Raw genomic sequence first — 25,722 nt, forward strand, 5'->3', positions numbered from 1 at the left:
TATTTTATTTCCTCGCTTTACTCTATAGCAGACACCAACTGCAAACCCTGTCTTCTGCAGGAAGTCCAAGGGAATAGATAATTTTAGGTAAAAATTGTTTTCAATAAGTAAAATATACATAACATTGGTTACATAGCTGTTTCATTAATTTTAACTACATTTTAAACTTATAAAATATTGTGAATATTAATTTAAGAATTAATACCCTGTTAACAAATATACCCTTAAATTAAGCAGATTGCCTTCCTTAAACAGTTCTGAAAGTTATTTTATGTGAATATACCTGTATTAATTGATTAATAAAGATTAAGTATATGATTATGTTAATGAAGAAACTGAACTCATAATAAATACTATTATGAACAAATTATATGTTTCTTAGAAATTATTGCCATATATTTTATTCCTAGCAAAAATTTAATCATAAATGTGGCACCTACAACATTAAATAAAGCAAAAATTAGGTTTCACATTTCATTGTACAGATGCTAGCTAAAATTATTAAGTCTGTGTGGTCAGCATTCACTCATTTGATTCAGAAACACATACTGACACTAATTTTGTAATATATTGATAGAGCACTATTCTACTTCGCTGGTTTAAAAACATAAAACAATGGGCTGATTCACTTTTGAAACTCAGAAATCTTTTATTTATATTTGTAATAAAATTTTTGCACACATTCGCAGATCAGGAACTGAACAGAAAAGAAGTAGAGCAGCTTCATTATGCACTCAAGCCCATGGACTCCTGGCCAGGTTCTGCTTTTCTGAATAGTTGGATCATGGACTCCTGTTTCTAAGAAAAAAAATGTTTGTAGCCACACTGATCCTACTATATCCTGGAATGAAACAACTTACTCTTCCCTCACTCAGACCATGGACTTCTCTCCCTCTCCCATCTTTAAATTTAACGTTCTCCCATTCAACTACTGCAGGCTGAATCCAAATGAAACTCTTCACGTTTTGCCCAATTAATCTGACTCGCCTCCACCTGTAAGAGATCTCAACTTTTTTTTATCTTCTTGTTATCTCTCTGTAAACAACTGCTCTGAATTTAATAGGGCCCCAGGATCTCATGAGAGGGATAGGTAAACCTTTCAGAGGGAAAAATGCATCCTGTCGTGTATACTCAGTTGAGAATTCCTCCAAGCCTTCCTGAAACTCACCTAAGTGTCCAGGGTCCCAGACTGGTAGCATCAGCCTTCATAGAAGCTTCACAGCAAAGAACAATGTAAAGCACATAGCCTCTGAGGTGACAAATCTGGGTTCAGAGACAGATCCTAAACTATCTGCATAATCCAGGGTCAGACACCTAACCTGTTATGTCTCATAATCTCTACAATTTAATCTGTGGGCCTCAATGCTGTGTGAGGATAGAATGGATGTAATGGACATAAAAGATTCCTTTCTGACCACAGTCATGTATGCGCAGCAATGTTTATAGCGGCACAGTTTGTAATAGCTAAAACTTGGAAACAGCCCATTTGCCCATCAGTTGGAGACTGCATAAAGATGTGGTTTTTCTATAAAATGGAATACTACTCAGCCATAAAGAATGAAAATTAGATTTATTCATAGGAAAATGGATACATATTGAGGATATACTCCTAAGTGAAATAAATAACTCAGACATGTGTAAATATCAAATAGTTTCTCTGGTGTGAAAAACTATAATAGTACATAAGATCCTAATGAGATAATTGACAATGTGAAATAGGAAGAAAAGGGCTAAAGGTGTAGGGGAAATGGGAAGGGTAGGGGAAAGGTAATAAGGGAAAAGAAAAAATGTGAGAAAATGAAAGATGGAAATAAAGTGTTTGTAAATGGGGAGGGGAGGAGGGGGTGAAGGGAGGGCAGGGACAAGGGGAAAAAAATGAGAACCAAGGCCTGCCGTGTAAAGGTACAAGATCCCAGTGATGAATGTCACAGTACTGTATACCTAAAATGTACCAATAAACTCAATAAAAGAAAAGAAAAGATTCCTTTCTGCATAGAAGATTTCAGTTATGATGCTGTGATAAAAATGTAGGTGTTTTATAGATGTTTATTATCCATGTTTATGTGATATGATAAAATATGGTAAATATATCATTTTTTAATTACAGTAAAAGATCCATTGCCATTAATCCCTTAAAATGCTCTCCCTCCCTTCAAATTTATTTATTCCATCATTCTTGCCACTTTCTGAAGCAGTTCTAGAAGTCTTCTTTTGTGAGTTTCTTATTAGCACTATCCTGTCTGCCTTAATGTCCTGAAGTGACTTAAAACATTTACCTCTCATGCTCATTTTGACTTGGGAAAGAGCCAGAATTCACGCAGTGCCAGATGTGGTGAATCAGGTGGATGAGGGCACACCATCATGCTTTTGCCAGCCCGCCTTTTCATCAGATGACACTTGGCAGCAGCATTTGCCATATTTTTTATCACACCTCATCGGGACACTCAGGACACAGAACTTGCAAATTGCTTCATAAAGTGGCAAAAATGATGGGATGAGTGTGTTTAAAGTGAGGGGGAGTATTTTGAGGGAGATTAATGGCCATGAGTCATTTATTGCAATTTTTAAATATTTAAACACTGTATAGTTCAATAACACCTTTTATCTCTTACCAAACCCAAGTCAAAGACCATGTGTTAATTAAGTTTGTATACAACACAGCTTCTTAAAAAGTAGTTTTAGTAGCATACCACTGAGACTCTTAAAAAAATTCAAAATCTTTGCAATAGCATATGAACAAAGTCTGCAAAACAACGCATTTGTTTCAGAATTTAAAAGTCCTCAGTCATTATATCTTTGTTCATGTGGTCACAAAGCATTCCCCTGAGCACAACTAAACCAGTTCCCTGTCTTTAAAAATAATGTGGATGGACTTCTTTGGAGGATGGTTTTAATATTGCCCGTCTGCTAGGAAGCAGATTCCTCAAGGTCTCCTTTGTCTTTATGATTTCAAGATGAATTATTAACTCTGAGACTCTTAAAAAAATTCAAAATCTTTGCAATAGCATATGAACAAAGTCTGCAAAACAACACATTTGTTTCAGAATTTAAAAGTCCTCAGTCATTATCTCTTTGTTCATGTGGTCACAAAGCATTCCCCTGAGCACAACTAAACCAGTTCCCTGTCTTTAAAAATAATGTGGATTGACTTCTTTGGAGGATGGTTTTCTGAGACTCTTAAAAAAATTCAAAATCTTTGCAATAGCATATGAACAAAGTCTGCAAAACAACACATTTGTTTCAGAATTTAAAAGTCCTCAGTCATTATCTCTTTGTTCATGTGGTCACAAAGCATTCCCCTGAGCACAACTAAACCAGTTCCCTGTCTTTAAAAATAATGTGGATTGACTTCTTTGGAGGATGGTTTTAATATTGCCCGTCTGCTAGGAAGTAGATTCCTCAAGGTCTCCTTTGTCTTTATGATTTCAAGATGAATTATTTTTTTCCATAATCTTCTAACTCAATTATTCCAGAGGTAAATACTTTTTATTAACAAATAGAAAAACAAATACCAAGTTCTCTTTTGTTGCTTTGGAATTTGTTTCTTCCCAGTTACACAGATGGATCTCTAAGTCTTTCTAACATGCAGTACAAAGATGCACATGGCCTAGCTTCATGTCCCTTTATTATTTTGTAGACTTCAGTAAATTCTGCTCCTATTCTTCTCCTTTTGAGATTTATTAATACCAGCTTTTAGTCATCAGTAAACCCATTCGTGCTAGCTGTAAGCATTCCTCTTACCCTAGTCTGGAGCTTTTCAATCTGTTATATGTCTTTTGGGGTGAAAGGTTCATGTCTATAATATTTCTGTTTTGTTCATGCTGATGCAATAGAATTTTATAACATACAACAAAGAACTAGAATCTCAGCAACAGCATATGTAAAATCATGTCAGGAGAAAAGGGCAAATCCCAGGACCACTGTAAGAGACAGCATCTAAGAGGCCCTATTCGCATGCCATCTATCCCATGAGAGTACTTTTCCAATTAACTGGAGTAATGTGTCACCTAAATGAAACAACAGAAATCATCTTTGCTCTCCAAAACCATGAAAATCAGACATTGTGTACTTAAAGTAAGTAAAAGGGAGGCTTGTTAATTAAAGATTTAGCCAAATCATTTCAAGTCACAACTCCCCACTTCATCATCTCCTCTCCATTCCCTACCAAACAAAAACAAAATATTATTAGATCAGGACCATTATTTCAACTTAATCCCATCAGTTTACCCTCAAATTTATTTAAATTCTGACAAATAACTAAGCGACAGAGCAGAAGGCGCACACTGCATTTCTCCTCTTCCTGTTTTGATGTAGGATATCATTACAGTTGCAGTAAAGGTGGAGGGTGAGAAATGTGGTAAAGAGCCAAAACTTATTCCAAAAATTGTGCAGTTTTCTTTTTATTCTGACTGCATTTTGCTGTACTAAATTTTTAAATAAAAATACATGTTTTTGGTAAGTACAACTCTTTGAGAATCACTAACAAAAGCGATTTCAAGGAGGAGCATTAAATTATTCCTGACCCTGAAATATTACCACAGGCGATGAGGTGATGATATTCATCATCCCAACAGCATTCGAGGTCAAGTCTCTTAAATAAAAGTTACATTTTTTTCTAGAACCTAGGAACATGGTGCAAGGTCTTCTGATCATCAAAACCAGAGTCACTTATTTCAATAATTAATAGAACGAGTTCTGCATATGAATATTTAAAGAGTCAATATAAAAAACCTAGATGATTCAGGGTAATCACTTCCATAACAATTGCGGGTGGTCCTCCAGACTGTTGCTTGTCACTAATAACCCATTTCAAACCTGTGACTTTGCAAGAACCTCAATTTGATGGCCTAATAGTGTCAGGTGCAGATTTTAATGTTTAAATTATTAAAAACCATGATAAAGTACAGTATTGCCACCTGCATTGAAGGGGTGTTCGCTCTTCCTTTCATCTCTTGATTAACATGGGGTTGGCTTTCCAATTTGTGGAATTTCTATACCTTTTGCTAGTTCTTTTTAACCCACTGATTTCCTGCCTCTTGGCCATTTCTTAGATCATTTTCATATTCCCCAGGGGGGAAAAGAGAAAATTAAACTCAAACCTATGGAATTTGCTCTAATGAAAGGAAAGGGAAGAGATTGGAAACCCCTGACTAAAATGAGGTTTGGGGATTTTCATACCTACCTTGGATCCAGTTAACCTAGACTGTCAAGGGCCTACTTCATAAGAAGTCATTTATTCTCTGCTTCCACATGATTTAACCGTGACCAGCATTGGAAAGCTATTATACAAAAGAGAACTTTTCATAAACTTCCTATACAAAATTATATATGAGAAAATAAGTTAAATAAGTCTTGACAGAGATACAACACAGAAGAGTGTGTGTGTGTGTGTGTGTGTGTGTGTGTGTGTGTGTGATGAAAAACTTTTAAGAGAACAGTTTTGATTATACGTCTGTCCTCACTTTAAAATTATGTTCTGGTAAAAAAAAAAATCTTCTGAGAATATATTAATAGGTTTCTGCTTATTTATTGTTTTTAACTAATGAGAGTATTTCACACCAAGTCCCCAAAGGGTTAATGCTGCTGGGTGAGCTGAAATTCATGAGCATAATCCTAAACAAGTGAGGTGAAGTTCTATCAGGTCTATTTCAGCCTATCAGGGATTACCACTAGCTGTCTAATCCTGCTGAGCCTCAGGGAGGAACATTCTATTGTGTTTGAAATCCTGGCCAGGAAAGAACAGAAGGTTAAATGGGTACCTTGCTCTGTAATCAAATATCACAGGCACTACTTATCTATTCAATGAACAACTGACGTAGAAAATCAATTAGGAACCAAATAGCTTCTTAGGAATTTTACCCAGGAAGAGGTAAGATTTCTTTTAAATTAGTTTATTTGATATGTTTTGTAGTTGAATACTAGGAATTGTGAAGTTTCAAAAGTTGCTTTAGATTGTTTTTAAATATATTTTGCTCATGTTTTTGAGCTTCTGAACTGTGCACTTGCAAAATCAGGGTATTTCAGGAATAATGATACTACCTTGTAGCTGGTGGAGTCACTTACCTAAGGAAGGAACAGCCATACCAAACCAACACCTAAAATGCTGTTAAAGCTGCATAAAACTTCTGAAGTGTAATGTAAATATATATTATGTTTTATCAAGATGATTTAAATAATTTGACACTACTGAATTGCATTCCTTGGACAATACATAACTTCTGTGAAAATAAAATGAGTATTAAAAAAAAAGCAAAAAATAAAAAAGAAAGGTTGAGGAAGCGCCTGAAGTTCTTTGTTTCCAACAGGAAGAGGCTTCTTTTGATGAGCTGAAGGTTAACACTCTTGTCACATTCCCCCACCCTGTACCTGTCTGAGTGGATGTCACAACTCATGTACACAGACCAACAGGCTGACCTGGACAGTGTGCTGGACCATGGACAGGCCTAAGATCAAATCTCGTTATTAATATTAGGGCAGTCAAAATGTAATCTTCAAGACACTGAAGAACTGAGCTAGAAAGTATTCAATAGGCCCTCCCTGTCCATCAGAAGTATCATGGGCTAAGCATTAAAATGTTCATCTAGACCTGGAAAGGAGTCAAGATAAACTCTTTTTTTTTTTCATTCTGTGAATGCTTGTTGAAAGAAATTTACTCAAGGTCTTTATGAGCCCAACTTATCTGTCCTCACAATTTCAATTATTTTTGGACTCTGCTTTAAAAGAGTTCTTATAAGGTAATCCATTTGCAGGCTAAAGCTGATATAATTGGAAAAATATTGCCCTTTCACAGTCAAGGAAGATATTTTACAAATTGGATGAAATACTTTTAATACTCTCATTGTAGGTCAATGTGCATATAATTTTAAGCTGGATTCTCATTGTGTATAATTATTATTCCTTATAACTTCCTCTCGGAATATATTTATAATATAGAATAAAAAGAGGAAATATGAAAGTTGACCTAGAGAAGAGGTACTTCTTTAAGAAACAGACAGAGATAGAAATTCCTAGGCAAATTATAAAGGTGCAATACAGAAAAATGCATTACTAATATTAAAATGGTGATTTAATCAAATATTCTTTCCAGAATTTGCCCTATCATTTCTATGATCCCACGTTACAGAACTCTTCATAAAATAGTTATATGTCCATAATAGGGTTAATATTATCAATTTGATCAAAATATCTCATATGTGGCTTATCAATATTTTCAGCACAAATATATTTTTGAAAGTCATTATTAGCTTTCTATTAAAATATGATCCCAAAACAACACAGTCAAACAAAATATGTACCTTAGAATACCAGGAAAAATATCTTGTCTGAACTGCAAATGTACAGTTTAACAAAGTAATACATTTCTTTCTTCAAATAAAAATATTTTCTCTTGATTTTTATTGTCTCCTAATTACAAACATTTTTTCCTTAATTGGGTATGGATGTATTTCTGTTGTTCCAGCACTTCAGGAAGTTGACACAGGAGTATTCCAAGGTCATATCCAGCCTAGGTAATTTAGCAATTTAACAAAACCATGGTTCAAATTTTTTATTTATTTATTTGGTGTTGGGGATTGAACTTGGGACCTTGCGCTTGTGACGCTGACGGTGGGACCACTGAGCTAAATCCCCAGGCTAAAAATTTTAAGAATAAAATATGAAAGGTTTAGAGACATAGCTTTGAGTCAAAAGCTTTGGGTTCAACCGCAGTGCTACAAAGAAACAAACCAAAAGTTTAAAATGGTATCTAATTTAATACATATTAACTAGAGGTTTTTTTATTTTGTTTTGTTTTTTTGTAAAATTTTAGCTCTCTGTGAAGGTAAACTTAAAGTCTTCACATCACTGGTAGAGTGACTACATGGTATGCACAATTAGGTTACAATAAAGTCCCACTCATTCAACCTCCTGGTATTTTATATCTGTTGCTTCCTCCAGCAACACAAATCCACTAATGCTTTAATTTGTGACACTGCTCACTGGTATTAACAGATTATGACTATGAAATGTCCTTGCATTTGTACTGGCACAGGCAGTTTATATGTCTAACATAGCAGAGCAAAATGCATTAGGTCACATAAACTTACAATAATGTACTATGTCTTTAACTTAAGCACAAATTTCAAAAGGTTTATAGTTCACTTATCTATGTTTATTGAACATTACCTTAAAATAATCAAAAGGCTCAGGGCACACCCCAGGCAAAGTAAGAAACTACTATCCTTCTCTGATCTAATGGTATCAGTTGGTAGTAACCATTAAATGATCCAGCCCATTAATTATTTGCAAAACTTTAAAATAATTGGCTAGATTTCTTTTAACCAAATGGCTCAGTTATTTCATTAATCTAACTTTTTTAAAGTCTTTTGGACAGGAAATTATTCTGTTTGGGTCTTCAGCAGAATGCAAGTTGTACTGTCAGTGAGATTCAGTGTGGCATTGGCATTTTAAAGCACAGCTCTTGTGTTCAGTACAGAGCTAATGGATGTTTGAGTTGATCTACAGAAGTTCTTCTCTAAGAAACAGATAGAAATTTTGAATTACAGATGGTTAAATTCAATAACTTTTCCAGAGTCTGTTGCTCTGGAGTTTAGGCATTTTATATATATATATTTTTTTTTGTAGCATCAGTTGTCAATATAACTTCCAATGCATGTATATTAGATGTTATATTTGGAAGAAAAATATATTATTAATAGAAATTATGAAATTATACAACATGTAGTACACAGATCTGTTTCATAAACAGGACAAAGTATATATAATTCTGTCTTTACACTCATCTACTCCTATATGTGCATACACACACACACACACACATGCTCTCCACATACATGTTTATATCCATATCTAAAGAGAGAGAGAATATATGTGCTGTTATAAAGTAAAACTCCAAAAACAAACCTCAGAATCTGCCTTCACAGAACAGCCAGAAAATAAAACATTGCAGAATTATTATAGTAGGCTATAAAAGAGTGTGCAACCCAGCGGGCCTGTGGAAGTTGGGTCTCTTGAGGCCTATAAGATTCTTGTTCCGAAAATAGACTATATATCTGCTGCCAGGGGATGTCTTGATGTACAAGAGAAGTGAATTTCTGCAGCCATGATTTGGCAAAGCATGATTCCAAAAATTTACCAAAAATATATTTGTACAAAATTTAATTCAGCAGATTTGTATTTTTTTTTAATCCACTTGTGGACTCAGAAAATGGTTTCTTGGCCCAACAGCTCACATATGTGCCAGACTTTAACAAAAGAAGAGCTGTTTTCTACAGAAAGCTTTTCTACAGAGTGTTGTCATTTGGGGATTTTTGTATATCAAAACATGTCAGACTTTTGTCCTCAGAGGCAAAACGATGCACAAGACAGGAAGTAATGTTTTCAATGGCTTACTTGGACAGAGGACAGAGTAGTCAGCATTGGCAGACCCTAGTAAAATGCTGACCTGTGAAGGGGATGATTTCCCAGAGCAAGCATCAGGTACAGTTTCCTGAACTGTGAGGGAAAAAAAAAAATGCCAATGGAGCTGAGGTAGTATAGCTGCCATGTTTTTCATCTTCTTGTCCAGTCTTAGGATCAACAAGCAACCTTCAACATCTTCTAGCTCAGTAGTCCCCAAATTTGGCTGATTATTACAGACATATCTTTCAATAAAGAGATATTTGGGATGTGCTGACAGAGGTTGCGATCTTGGAATCAATGTGTTTCAAAAATTCCTACAGGGACTCTGATGGTCAGCTTCATCTCATCCAGCCTCCTATATTCTGTATCTGCCAAGTGGATATACAACCATTTCTAGAATGGCTTTTCATATAAATATTTCATGATTCAAAAAAGTTTCAAAGAATTTGTTCTCAGTAAAATCTCCACGAGAAATGTGTCTTTGTTTTTTGTACATGACCAATATCCAATAAAATCCACTGTGTTTAATCACTACCCATTTTCTAAATACTTTAATAAAGTCACATTCAAATTCCTTACTTTCCTCCAGAATTAGATGAAAAGTTTAATTTATTCAAATTCCAAAGTACTGACATAAATAAATGTTATAATTCAAATGCACTAAATAATTATGATGATAGTCATTTCTGTTTAACCTATGAATATATGTTTAATGTTTGTCTGTTTCACTAAGTCATAAACTTCAGCAGATCAAGGCTTGTGTCTGTCTTGATGGATACTATGATTTTATGCTCTAGCACAGTCTCTGACAGAGAACACTTTCAATGAACAAATACATAAATGTGTAATCAAGTGAATAAGACAAGGGATTTAAGAGGCAGTTATTTGTCTATAAAGGATGTTTATCCATCATCCTATTTATAGGAAAACACATAAACATATGTTTGTTGATTAAATAAGACAATGGAAAAGCTGTGATGTGATATAGGTATGATTTAGAGATACTTTAATAAGATACTTATTAAAGTTCAGCATAAATTCAGCTATTACAGCCCAGAATGATTGAGTTTAGACAAGATATCAAAGACCACAAAGTTAGTGTTCATTTCTAATTCTAGTGGTAACTCAGAACCCATTTTATGTATGAATATATTGTTCAAAATATTGTTTTATCATCCCAAAGGTAAAAATAAAAGTAATTCAGCTACAAAAGCTCTATTTAGACATTCACTTTTAGCTGTAAGCTCTACTTACTACTACTCATTTGCAAATTCACACTGGCAGACTTCAAAACTTATATTTAAAGTTCACAGTTCTTTTTCAGCAAGCAAATTTCTAAATAAGAATGGATGTTGAAGTTAAAGCACATGAAAGGAAACACAAATAGTTATTTTCTAGGCACTGTATTCACCCTTTTTCAAGTTGATGACTATGGCTACCTTCTTCTTCAAAGCAAATTTCAATTGATAGCCAATGACACAGATAAAATTAAGAATGGCTTTTTAGGAAAGATAATTTCTAGATATAACAGTGTGACCAAATGTACTTATAGAAATTAAAAAAGAAAGTGCCTTCCAATAATAAAGAAGCAAGTTTATTCCAAGTACAAAACACAATGCCAATAGAGTAGATGTGCTGACAAGACATGAGTAATGTTTTCCACATATAAGAAAAGCTTTCATCTCAGAATATTTTCTTCAAAGCTATTTTCATACCTTAATTAAGAACTCACTGGAGTATTTTTTTCTCCATTTACTAATATATTAACTAAAACACAGAAAAGCTTGCCAAAAACCACATAAAGAGAGAGAAAGTCAGTTGGACACATGAAGATGAAAACGTCTGACATTCTTTTAAACTTTTCTTGCAGTCACAAAGAGGAATATATAGATAGTTATGTATAACTTTCACTTTCACTTAGACATCACCCAACACTCTGACTCCATATTTCACCCATGATATATTAGTAATGAGAGTGTATCTAGAAATGATGCCCACCTTGTCTATGCTTATTAAGGTCATCAAATGTTCATGACCTAAATACTATCTAGGCAGCAAAACATACAGTTTCACTGTTTTAGACTCAAGAAAACAGCTCCTGATAATCTTGTAGCATGAGATAATATGGAAGCGTATCATCTTTTCTTGCATAATTTCCCCTTAATTTATTTTCATGATAAACGGAGAGGAGAAATTACCCAATGGTAATGTTCTAACAGTAGGAAAATTGGTAGCCTAATCCTTGACCTCACCCTGCCTAGGTCAATGTGCCTTATGAAGATCTTTGGAAATTGAAAACTTCAAGGAAAGTCTGCAATTGCTGGAGTCAAATAGGATTATGCCTAAAGCAGCTACAGAAAAATACTCCTATTACATCTGATTTAAGATATAGATATATGTAATCTTTCAGAAGGAAAGCATCCTTTCAATTACCAAGAAACGCAAAAAGAATTTTTTGGTTTTTCCATACCTTAACCATTAACCATTGTAAAAAAATAAAAATTATAAACTCACAAACATTGTACAAGTGGACAAATGAAGGCAAAAGAGGTAGAAGGATGCAAATTTACTGTTACTGTTAATTGTTTTTTTTAAAAATGGGTCTACTGTCTTTATTAGTGTGGAAATCATAAGCTACTCATTATCCAAGTTCTGCAAAGCTAGATTCTAATTATTTTCCCCAAACTAAGGAAATCTAAATATTAATTCTCTAAATGACACAAAGGAGTAAACATTGCTAAAATGTGTTAAAAGTACTGAAAACATCCCTACAAACTCTGAAATGCAGGAAGGCTGTGAACAGGGAACACACACAAAGAAAAAAATAAAAGAAAAATAATACGTATTTTATTCTAGAAAATGTACTTATTGAAAACATGAGCTATATCACTTTCCTTGTGTAGCTGTCTTATTCAACTTTGGGATCTACTACAGGGCATTTTTAATTATTGAGGACAAATGAACAATTGTACATTACTAGAACATCAATCTAATGAAACATATTTCAGTAAATTTAAGCTATCATAAAATATACCAATTTTTCATTCCTACACATATAAGGAATTCAGTTTGTGGATATTTTTTTCAAAGAACATAATATGAATCAAATAAATGGTTAACATTCAGTCATCAAAAACAGCTAAAACGTACACATTGTTGCAACTGATTATTGTAATTCACTGCCTCTAAATCCCTATTTCATTATTTCTTCTTTCTTTGCTTTTCAGGGGACACATATTCTTCACCCTATGTCCATCCCCTTCTGTCACTCAGGACTTTTCTTTCTAAGAGCCATCTTGCAGTGTTGAGTCTTCTCTGTGATTAAGCATCCTATTTAACACTGTGGATGCTGGAATCAGACCGACTTCAAATCCTGACTCAGTCATCACCTATACCAGCCCTGTGACCTTGGACAAGTCATTAGTTTTTTATTGCCTTAGTTTCTTCATCTTCAAAATGGGCAGGATAAAAAGGTTACTGGTGAGAATAAATTAATTAATTAATATGTCTGAAGAACTTAGAGGGCTGGGGATTTAGCTCAATGGTTCTGCCCCCGCCTTGCAAAGGCAAGGACCTGAGTTTGATCCCCAATACAAAAGGGGGGGGAGGGATTTAACTCAGTGGTTCCGCTGCCTATTGTGAAAGCAGAAGGTTCCAAGTCAAACCCAGTACCAACAAAATGAAACAAACAAACAAACAAAAACTATAAAGAACTTAGGGCATCTCTCATGCCGTCATCAAGTAAGTGCTCAATAAATGAATTTTCTTACTGAGCTTATTGTCCAGAAGGGAGTAGATGAATAAAAAGACTTAAAAAATGATTAAAAAGTTGAATATACTTAAATGCAAAGAGAAAGGAACTGAACCTACGGAAAACAAAAATTGACTAGTAATGATGAGAATCCAGTTAATATTTATGATTGTCAATTCTGCAATTCTTTTGCTAGTTGCATACCCAAGAGAAATGAAAATCTATGTACTCACAAAGCCTTGTACATATATATTCATAATATCATACTTTTTAATGGTCAAAGTGGAAATAACACAAATACCCAAATGATAGGAGATGAATGATGAATAAGATGTAGCATACTCATGCAATGGAAATATGGTGATAAGTAAGCATGAAGTGCTGATGTACATTACTGCAGGGATGAACTTCGGAAACATTAAATTAAATGAAAGAAGATGCGTAAGAAGCACTCCATATTCTATGATTGCAACTATATTAAATATCCCAAAATAGTCAAATCTACAGTGACAAAAAATCAATCAGTAATTGCCTAGAGTAGTGGAAGGGAGGGTTAGAGACCGCTATGGACAGCTGAAATGGTATACGTTTTATTTGGAGAATGACAAAAACGTTCTACAACATATAGTGATGATGTCTGCATAGATCTGTGAATACCCTAATGCAAATGCAGTCCACTTGAAATAGACAAAGTGCGTAGTCTATGAAGGATATCTCAAACAAGTTGTTGAAATATTCAAAGCAGCAGCAGCAAAGCAGAAAAAAAGGGCTCAACTTTCAACACACAGTCAACATGGTAGATGTTTGTTGTTGCTGCATATAACTTTAATTTAGACATTAGAAATGTTTCTTAGAAACTTTATTCACATTTTGCCAAATAATTGTATTCTAAAGCTTTAACATAGCTGTCTTATTGCATCATTTCCCCACTATGGTCAATTAAGAAAATATTTGTTCAGGTTACCTAATTCCCCAAATTTCAAGACTATTCTAAGTATTTAATAGTAACTGTTGTGACTTTAAGACCAAAGGAAAGAATGAAATATTTTCTGTGTAATAGCTAGACATTAATTTGAGAAGAATTTTCTATTTTCAGAACTATTTCAGTAACTTTATACTTCTTAAGAGACTTACTACAAGAGTCTTTGCAAAACAAGTATTTCGAGTTTGGGATCAGGGTCTGCCTCATTTAGTGTAAAAAGTTTCATGTGCTCCTAGAATTAGTGAGGTCATTGACTTTTTTGGAGAAACTATCACCTTTACCAAGTCATATCCTTTTCCCTAACCTTTGATTAGTCATGTACAGACAGAACTGATTTCAGTGCTTGTTGAAGAATCTTGCACAACATCATCAAAGGTTTATTATCTCTAGGTACCAAGAAAATCCTCCACTACTGGTGTCACCACTCAGTCAGTCAGTGGTCCGGGTAGCAGACATATTGAGTTTGAAGACGATGCTCTTTTAACTGATTATCAGGAATGATAGTAACTACACCTGCTATCTGATTTCCTGCAACCGAAAAATGTATGATTTTAGGTCCTAGGGACATATGCTGGTGTTATTCACAGGCCTGCCAAATGGATAATTAAACATATTTCAAATCTTCGAAAGATACTGTACATTAAAGTTACCAAAATGTCGTTATGTGCTTCACACACAACAGGTGTAATGATTGGGAGCTTCTATTTTATTAACAATTATGTCATTTCACAATTAAACTATTCTAAATTTCCAATAAAATACCATTTCATTAACAAATGTTGCCAAATATAGCAATATCAATGACTTTTTGAGAGGCAAAGTTTCCCCAAACATCTCTAAATTCAATCAGTCTATAGAATTCTAACAAGACTTCAGGCTTTACATAAAAATCATTAGCAAAATTTTGAGGAGAAAAGGAACAGAAGGGAATTCATGAGCAACATAGGGCTGGAAAGAAATCCCTGAAACCTTGTGTTAAAATGGATCAAAGTTAGAAGTAAAAGACAATAGTTATTATTCAATAATGATTGTTTAAATGTAACAAGTAGCAAGTAATCAGGATGCCTTCTAAGTAGTTACAAGGATGCCAGCAAACTGTGTGTGGTGTTCTATCCTCGTAAGTCTAGCTACTCAGGATACTGAAGCAGGAGTATTAAAATTGAGGCCATTCTCAGCAATTATAATATTCTGTCTCAAAATGTAAGAATTAAAGGGTAGCTCAGTGGTAGAGTGTTTACCTAATATGTGCAAGGTCTTGGGTTCAATTTTAAGTGTGTGTGTGTGGGGGGGGGATTCCATGTAAAGGAAAAGAGAGAAAAGGAGGAAAAAAAAAGGAAGAAGGAGACTCAGGCGGTAACGAGCAGGGAGTAGACTGCTTTAATTATTAGGGGGACACATTCCTTCTTTTGGGCCAGCGGAGCACCATTTAGTACATTACTGCTGGGGTACCCTGGTGACCTGAATGAATTAATGTAGGGTCCGAAGGAGCTTAACTAGCAGACAGAGAGCTCAGGCACTCAAAGTGATAAATATTCTATTAGTCCTTTCTACTTAATACTCCCATACTCAAATTTGTCATTAAAAGGAGTTTGTGAAAATGAAAAAAAATATATATATATACACACACATATACATATTGTGACAGAAAAAGCACAGATGTCAATTTTAGATGTTTCTCCTTCCAGCTCCATGGATAACCCAGTCATTCTAAATTGATCATCCCAACAGAGAGTGTGCAAGTGTGTAACCCTACCAGTCAGCCTCAACTATCTCTTCAGCATCGCTAAGGAAACCTGTTATATTGTAGGCGTGAACATGGGCTCCAAATTGAGGGAGCCCTGGACAAAATTGTATATTTGCCTCTAAAGTTCCCAGGCTTCCTTCCTCCTTCCATACACCCTATTCTGCCTGTCATCTAACATGACATTTTCTTTATTAACCAAGTGTCAAAAGTAGACCAGAGCAGGGCTGGAAAGAAGCCACAGCTGCAACTCTCACATAAGCTCTTAATGTCTGCGAAGATTTCAGTGAGGTATTTTTCTCCGAATTTCAATTTTCTCACATTTAAAAGGGAATGATAATGTTTAAGTGTTAGAAAGAATATTATGATTTGGAATGAAAATGTCCCCCAAATTGGCTCATGTGTTAGGTGGCGCTTTGGGGATGAGTCTAGAACACGACCTCATCAATGGGTTAATTCACTGGTAAGCTCATTTCTGAATGAGGCGGAGCCTCACTGGAGGAAGTAGGTCACTGGTAGTTGAAACCTGACAGGTTACAAAACCATTCTGTCTTGAGCCCCCACCTCCACCTCCACCCTGTCTCTCACTGGTGCTCTTTGTGCTCTCCTTCTTTTCTCAATGTGGCGAGCAGTCCTCTGCGAGACCCTCTTGCTGTGATGTTTCTGCCTTGGAGCCAGCTAAAGATGGACTGAAACTTCTGAAAACATTGGCCAAACAAATCTTTCTCCTGTAAGTTGTGCATGTCAGGTATTTTGCTCCCAAAAGGAACACTAACTAAAATAGTAAATGAGATAATATACAAAAAGCATCTAATTGATTATGAAACTTGTCTGTAAATATTATCTTTGTGATAAGTAGTGCCATTATAAAAGACAATAAAGGGCGGGGATTTGGCTCAGTGGCTCTGCTGCCTGCCTTGTAAGCGCAAGGTCCTGAGTTTGATCCCTGGTACCAAAAAAAAAAATTAATAATGATAATAATAATAATAATAATAATAATAATAATAATAACAAATAAAAGCCAATAAATATCTAAGTCAATCACCAGTACTGACACACCTTTGACAGAAAAACTGGCATCACAAGAAAGAATATCTTTGGTAAGATTCTTCCCAATGTGCCATTGATCATATATAAGCAAACAATTGCTAACTACATGATGCTATGCTTTCCACAGAACACATGATCACAGAATAAAAATCAATATTTTTAAAGTTTTCTTTCCAAATTGGAGTTAACCAATGAATTTAGATGTATCAATAGCTCATTCCTTTCCACCCACAGCCTTGTGTTGAACTAATTTTAGCAGTGAGATTAGCAAGGATATAAGTCTTCAACTATAATCTTCCTTTGTACTACTCTAAAAATTGCTCCATGGGTAAACATAGCTTTAACATTTATCCCTTTAGCAACATGAGAAGAAAATGTGTATTCTATGCTAATACTTCCATTAAAAGAAATATTTTTGGAAAATCAAAATCATGAGCATGATCTTGTTTATATTTATATATGCACACAATATATGTATTACATTCCAAACTATGAAAGTCCTTTTCCTTAAAGATAGAATAGGAAAATAGAATATTAACTAAAAAATTATAAGACCAAGTAAAATAAAATGATGTCACATGTAACTATGATAATAACTGGTCATTAAAATAATTTTTGTTTGTTTGTTTTTGGTACTGGCAATTGAACTCGGGACCTTACACTTTTGAGGCAGGCAGAAGAATCACTGAGCTAAATCTCCAGCCCTACAATAATTTATCTTTAGAAAACCTTCACTGAATATAAGGTAAGCTGAATGACAGTCTTCACAAATCATTGTACTTCAGCAATCTGGTTATTTTTAATAAGTGATTTTTTTTATTTTCTAAGCAATGCATTAATAGCACTACCCTCATGTTTGAAGAACAACATGAATGCTCAAACTAATAGAAAAACTCTATTTTGCAGGGTGTGGTGGTGCACGCCTATAATCCCAGCATTCGGGAGGCTGAGGCAGGAAGATTGCTGTGAGTTTGAAACCAGCCTGGGCTACATAGTGAATTCCAGGTCAGTCTCAACTACACAGTAAAACCCTGTCTCAAAAACAAACAAACAAACACACACACACACAAAAATAAAACCTCTATCTTGTGTTAAAATATCCATTATAATCCCTGCCTTAAACTGATCAAGAAAGTGCTGCTATGTACTAGTGCAAGAAAAGACAAGGTATGCAAGTGGCATTGTATTACACCTCCTGATAATTCAAGAGACTGGTCACACTCACCCCTTTCATCATTGTTGGAAAAAAAATGGAAACTTTTGATTACCAGGATTTGTATTTAACTCCTAATTGTATCATCATCCCTGATATCTAATCACAGAAATTTAAGCTGTAATTTATAACAGAATTATAAAGCACCATTTTAGAAAATCCTCTAAGAGCACCATGTAAGAAGATAGCTTATATTCCAAAAGATTCATGGGACACAGCCACAGTACACAATGACATTTCAAACCCTGGCTCATGGTAAATGCTCAATAAATGTTCTTGTATTTATTGAAAGAAAAAATTTGAGAAATCATTTGGGTATGTATTCTGCAGAAGTTTGACCTTTGTAACAACACTAATCACCACACTCCTAGGTTATTGAATTTGTGAAAACATTTCCCAATAGGTATAGGTAGCTACATCTCCATGACTGCCCTTTCCTTTTGGCATAATTCATATCCTCTTTGTTCTCCTGAAATGCACTGGTAATTTGGGAGAAAAGTACCTTCCTTTAAGGGTTGAATTATCTGAATAATGAACAAATCTCCACGTCTAATTGAACTCAGCCTGAGCATAGGCTCAGACTCAAAGCAAACTTGGTAAAGCATATCCAGTAGAACTTGGGAAGGCCAGATGTTCTGGAAGCAGAACTATGGTCATTATACACATGCCAGCTCCTCCTCATTCTACCCTGGGCCAAGACCCTTTCAGCAGCACGAGGCCTGCCTAACATATGAGCCTGGTTATGTTACTGCCCTCCATCCCGGCAACCATGAGAACACTGTGGTAACTGTACACAAACTCCACTGATAGGAATAGGTAGATTTCAGCCCTGGAAACACAAGGCGATACATTAATTATGAGACAATCCTTTTTTTCTGCTTTACCTAAATGACCTTAGGTTGGGTGACAAATGAGCCATTTACTACTTTCAGTTAAATCATACCCACGTTTCACATGAGATAGAGTGAATACAAGTTACACACAAAAAAGTTTCATAAATCATACAGTATGAGTTGATATGTTCCTGAGGGATTGGGAGGGCTACATTGTTGACTATGTTTCTGAACTGTGATTGGGTCGTGTGTGTGTGTGTGCGCGCATGCGTGCGTGTGCACGAGTATGTTTAGAAAGAGTAAATGAAAGAAACTTTAAGGGAAGAGGACTGCTCTACCTAACCCTGATTTCTGATATAATGTTTCTGACCCCAAAATATTACAAATTTATCAAGCAGTTCCTTCAACAAAAATATACACAGAAAGAGGCCTAAAAGTCATTTACTTTTAGGATTTACTTTTTGGATGCATTATTACTCTGCTTTTACTCTTTCTTAAAGTCCTTTTTCCCTTAATGAAAGGAATGCTTCTCTTTGGAATTAGGTAATCTCAGAACATGGAGTATTTTCATGATGAGAAGATGTGGGTGAGATAAAATAGTAAGAATTTGAAAAAACAGCATGATCATGTGTAGGGGGTCAGTAGCAATGGTTAAAGAAAGAAATGTAGAAAATAAAATAGGAACATTCGAATAACACACAGTGCTTTTCTTGAAAATCTGTCTGGGTTGATAACAATTTCACACATTAAAATTATTTTAGCTATCCTGTCATAGATGTAATATGTTGTTTCCAATGTGTGATCTAAATCATTCTTTCTAGGGATTCATATGTATCCATCTACATATCTCTATTTCAGTAGATAGGTTTTCGGCTTTTTTTTTCCCGGAAAGAATACAAAGAGGCTTCTTAGCTCATAATGTACAATATATTATAATTTGCAATATGAACACAGTAAAAAACTCCATATCTGTGCTGAAGTATCTTGTTTCCCTGTTGTAACACATGGCCATGTTTCAGCAAATGACACGGAAAAAACAAAAGTAAATGCAGTTGGTAGGTGTGGCCTATTACATTGTGATCTAAAAACACAAGTGATTTGTTAGTTGCTATTAGCTGAGCAAGTCCTCTTTAGTCGATCTGTGTATTTATTAGTTATATACATTAGGCAAGCATGAAATGTTCTACTGTAGAAACTGTTTTTTCTTTAACCTCTGCTTCTCTTTTTTTATGAGTATACAATAGGATAATTTGAATTGTGATTACTTTAAAAAAAAAGAAATCCTGTAACTGGAATTAAATTTCACAGTGCATTTCAACCTTGAAATGAACATAAATCTGAAACTAATACAAAAAGTGCAAAAATTTTCATATTCAGGTTAATGTTTAGCAAAAAAATAACTTTTGTTTATCTCTAAAAACAGCTTTCCTTAACAAATGACTAGAATGAGATTTTTCGAACCTGTTTAGGTTTCTTAGCTACTCACTCCTACTCCAATCTCCTTTTGCACAATGGCTTTTATGCAAATGTGCACCACTCAATCTCCTGACCTCTTTTACCGTTACAAGGGGACAATGCCAGTTCGATAAATGAAATGGTACATATCTGGTAAATTTGATTTTAAATTGCAAAACTGGACTCAGTTCTAGTGAAACGAAATACTTGTGACTCACTGTTAACTCCAAACTGGTCGAGTTATTATTATTTCCTACTAGTAAAACCAGAAAAAAAGATAAGTGAAGCTAATTATTTCCTTTTCTTGTTTGCTTTCTTTGCACATATCCCTTTGCAATGTACCTCTTTGCACTCCTTTTGTGACCTTCCCCCCATCCCTCGGTTTCAGTTCTTCACTCAGATTCTTTCATCTGTAACGTGCATAATGAGAAAACCCCAAAAAAGCATTTTGGGGGGAATGTGGCACTAAAAGTTATCTACAAGTAAATTCCATATGTTTTCCCTTGCTCACCATGGAGATGAGTGATTTATTCACTGCTCTCACCCAATTTGAAATCCAAATATGAAAACAGCATTACGAGATTCAGACAAAATCCTCCACTTCACTAGTAGCAGATGCAAGCAGAAGCAAAGCTCATACAATTACTTTGACTGAACCAGCAGAACTGTGAACACCTCACTTAAAATTACGCGTAGTAGTAAGAGAGCAACTGAAATGCAGGTGCAGCCAGAGCCTGAGCATGCTCTGCACAGGGTGGTGCTTACACCAATCAGCTGGTCAGAATAGCCCTAGCAGCCCCGAGCCAAGAATAAACTCTTCTGTAAAGCTGAAATATTGCCAAAGTCTTTCTTGTTCTCCCTCAGTTTGTGTAATGCTAAGTGGTTTTCATTATAACCTTCCCTGGACTCTTTAGAGAAAGTTTGGCTCGTGTAAAAGGATGACCAAATTGCAATGCATTTTTTAAAATGAAGGTTGGAAGTAAAGGGGTTTCTTTAATACATCCATCAGTTAATTCATTATTTCATTACTGATCATAGAAATATTTATTAAGAACCCATTAGGAACATCATTGGGCTTAAAATATGTAAAGAATGCAAAAGCATGAAGCTAGAAATAAAATTAAATCTAATAAATTGGATAGCTTAAAACTACCCTTATGTGTATATGTATAGAGATAGATAGAGCAACAGATAGGTAGACAGCTAGATTGATTGATTGATTTACCTTGCAAGACTAATGTAACAATCTAGCATTTAGTATTTATTTAACTTTACTTCAAGTATACATTATTACATGAAAAGTGAAGATTTTAAGTAATCTGAAGTTTTTATTTTCCTAGACCAATTTTACTTCAACATTAAAATTCCTGAAGGAGTCGAAAATGCAATAGTGTTTAGCACTTGAGAGAATTTCACTTCAAAAAACTGAGTAAGATTTTCTTAACAATAACAAAACTGCTCTTCAAAAATTTCTAAGGAAAATTTTGCTTCCAAAAATGAATACAGCTTTGTTTGTTTTTGCAGTCATTGTTAGCAATAGACATAAAGGTATTCTTTTTTTGAGTCCATATGGAAAGATCATCAACACATTCTGCCTCTGGGTTCTTTGCCAAAATATCATAACCCACAAGCCATGTACCTTAAACATAAAAGGAAAGGTGTTGTTCTGGTCAAATAAAGAAATAATTTTTACTAGCATATGTCTAATGTTAACGCTGCCTAAATCCTGCCAAATACATTAAAACAACATCTGTAAAACACATTTTCATTAAATTGATCAGTTTAAAGTTAAGCAGCTAGGCAGATGATGCTTTTAAACTAACCCCTAACCTTTAACTTTTAACCTCCTTAAACTAGAATACTGACACACACTTCTTTTGGGTGATACTGCTTCAGTTTGACAACACAAAGGATAAAGTGGTTTATTCAAATCAAAATGACACATAGCCACATTTAGAGAGTTACAAATCAATACGTTGTCAATAATGAGAAAAGCTGTTTTCTTAAAGCTCTGTATTTGTCTTACAAGTGCTACTTGTCACTTCCTTCTAAAAATCTAAGTAATTCACATTGCAAAATGATGTAAATTAAACTCTTAATAACAATAAATGTTATATAGGAAAATATGATCTAGTCATTAACTCAAAGTATTTTAAGTCTAAATTTAATACTTTAGCCATACGACAAAGCATGCTTTCTCCCAGGCCTACCCTAATTTATTAGTCTTATTTAAATGTAATTAATATTACTTATGAACTAATTTTGTTTTGCCCCTGAAAGCCGACCAAGCTGGCTACTGTCCTCATTACTGTGCTTGAAAATCCTCTATGATTCACAAAGCTTCTGAAATCAGTTTGAAAATAGCATTTTTAATACACTGTTACTCTGGAATAGTTTTCCAGTTGTTACTGGTAATAATTCCATTTGAACGAAAAAGAATGTAGTTTGATTATCTAATACCAGTTTCAATAGCACAAATATTTTTCTTCAATCTTCTTTTAATTCAAGCTAAATTTGTGCAAAGTAGGTTTTTGTTTGTTTACTAACCATATGCTACACTAAGCAAGGACCCTTGGGTATTTAAAAGATAATTTATACAACTAAAAACCGCTAATTTTCATATGACTCACGACAATTTAAGGTAGAATTGCATCATTTGGTTGTGGAATCAAAGTACTCTAGTTTTAAAGCCATCTTTAGAATCAAGCTGTTAACTCATTTATTTGCTCTAAATTCAAAGGCAATATCCAAATGTTCCAGCAAAGGAACTTCCAGAGTAACTCTGGCACCTACTGTATTGCCCTGCTGAGAGTAAAGTGGTCAATCTACACTTAGGGAATGAATGTGTAAACCCAACACAGAGAATATATACACACATACACACACCTCTTTACACTTTTAAATAACTATCAAGCAATCAGAGTAAATAATCTTTCCTGAGGAAATAAAAAACAGCATTCTTCCTCTCTTTAGGTTTCTGTGTAAGAGTAATAAAATAGAGAAATTGTACATTTATATTGTCTATTCACAGCACATTAAAGTGTTAGAGGAACTGGCTGAATATAAACACAGCTCATGAATATTCTATATAGCTCCAAGGTTCTAAATCTATTATTTATACAAACTTAATGTTTATTTTTTTTTCTCCTAGGTAGTCTAAAAGTTTTAATAGGTGGGGTATAAACAGGAAAAAAAAAGCAGACAATTGAACAGTTGTCAACTGTTCCTGTAAAACCTATGAATTATAATACAATTAATCCTCCATATTATATTATCAATAGTGTTGACTTAGAAGTGTTCCATCTTACATTAGGGGCTGCGCTCCCCACAAACCATGTAACCCAAATCTAATGCTTTCGTTATTGATCTACAAAGTGTCAATATCACAGGAACTATGCTACAAATTCTCACACTGAGTCTTTAGATATTTATGCAGAGTACATCCATCTAAAATATGAATGTCAAGAAATAACCTAAGCATACAGTACTAGATCAACCAAAAAAAAATAATTCTCACACCTCATCCAGATACTCTTTTTGTTGTGAGTTTCTAATTTTAAATAGACTTAGAAAAGCTATGGGTATTATAATCATTGGCTGACTTCTGATAGTAAAGTTATCAATGATTTCTAGTATAAATCAATAGATAACACTTGCAAAATGGATTTTGTAATCATATTTAGAGCTTGTTACAATGACTAATGGTTTGCAATATTTTCTGAATTTTAATATCCTCTAGACAAAAAGAAGTTTTTTAATAAGTTCCCAAGTTATTCATCATAGAAATAAATGTGTTACAGTTGTACATGAACCAAGACAATCAAAGCAATCCAATGAATAAAATGCAGAAAATAAATTAATCAGTAATTGGAGTTTAAAATACATCAAGATAACTTGTGCATACATGATGTTCATCACTTGCACATATGCATTGCACCTGCCTAATTTCTCCCAGTAAAAGTAAAAGCGTATTTGCCAATTTATTAGCACATTTATCTACACCACGCCCCTCTGAGAGGAGGCATTACTAGTTAGGGAAACAGTCATGCAAAACCACAGCAGAGTTTACTTTTTAAGACTTTCAACTAATGTGAAGGGAGAGTGTGTTTACTCAATGTTACTGAGTGCATGTACACAAAAAACATGTTTGTATCATTCTTATTTTCACCAAACTAAAGATGATGTATTCATGATATAGGATTTTGTCCTCTACTCCCTGTAACAATCAACAATTAGACAGGGTGGTGCTATGCTTTTAAAAAATAATAATAAGAGAGATTTTTAAAGTATCACATTATGTACGACAATACCCCAGAATAGTTCCTTTATTTCAGGGAAGCCAGTCAAGCAATCAATGTCACTGAAAGGTGTAATGGGGACATACAGCAAATCTTTAAAACAAATTCTCCACTCCATGTATTTCAATATACTTTCAGTAATGCTAATCAAAAACTTTGTACCTTGCCCTTATTTTTCTCCTTCTCTCTCTCCGATTTTTTTTTTTAACTTGCAGATTTGTGCTCCAAGCTCTGAAACAGTTAATTCCCTTGTCTACTTGTGCCAACGGAAATGGATGTCACTGCTTACCTTGTAGAGCTTCAGGGCTGCCTCGTGCCTGTGATTGGTCGTATGCAAGCGTAATTTATCCACACTGTTGGTATAGTAGTCACAGGCGTTGCATTTTAGGTGAACAGGGTTGCCAATGGCAATGCACTTCAACCTCCACTCATTGCTTTTGCCCCCTTCTTTAATGTGGGCCACCAGTTGATATTTCTGCATATGTTTATCAGTCTTGCAGTGGAGCTGGAAGTTGGCTTTGAGCTGAGTGTTGTAGTTACAGAGCTTGCACTGGTAGATATCTCCAATTACAGCCCTCCATTCCTCTTCAGGGAGAGAGCGCTCGCTGCTCACATGCACACTTAGGGCCTCCAGGCTGTCAGAGGTGAATTTGTTGCAAACAGCACACTGGAATAGCTTCAGTGCTGGGTCACTGATATAAGGTGACAGCTCTCCTGCAGTAAGGAGGGACAGGTCATCACCCATTAGCTGACCACTGGCAAGCCGGATTTCAGGCGGCAGCTCATTATTTACTACAGGAAAAAAATTAAAAGGAAAAATAGAGACTAGAAAACACAGCACACACAAAGGAACCTGTAAAATAAAGTCTTGACAAGGAATGTGCTTTCTCTAGAGCTTAAACTATAAAAAGCTGTAATAGGATTGAATCAGAATCAATTACAATCATCCCTTTCAACTTCTAAATTCCCTCATCAGATAGCTTTAATTACTCCTACTGGG

General features: G+C 34.7%; 1 protein-coding gene across 1 annotated transcript in view; it reads right to left on the reverse strand.

Moving 5' to 3' along the window:
• Nucleotides 1-25,722, reverse strand: part of Zfhx4 (zinc finger homeobox 4) — a 180,020-nt gene that overhangs the window by 128,357 nt on the left and 25,941 nt on the right. Inside the window, exon 3 of the mRNA XM_033760481.1 lies at nt 25,012-25,514. Within this exon, the coding sequence (XP_033616372.1) occupies nt 25,012-25,514 (503 nt within the window). The remainder of the gene's footprint in view (nt 1-25,011; nt 25,515-25,722) is intronic.

Source organism: Fukomys damarensis, unplaced genomic scaffold (assembly GCF_012274545.1).
Source record: "Fukomys damarensis isolate Sample0158 unplaced genomic scaffold, DMR_v1.0_HiC HiC_scaffold_5, whole genome shotgun sequence".
In the NCBI taxonomy this organism is placed as follows: Eukaryota; Metazoa; Chordata; class Mammalia; order Rodentia; family Bathyergidae; genus Fukomys; species Fukomys damarensis.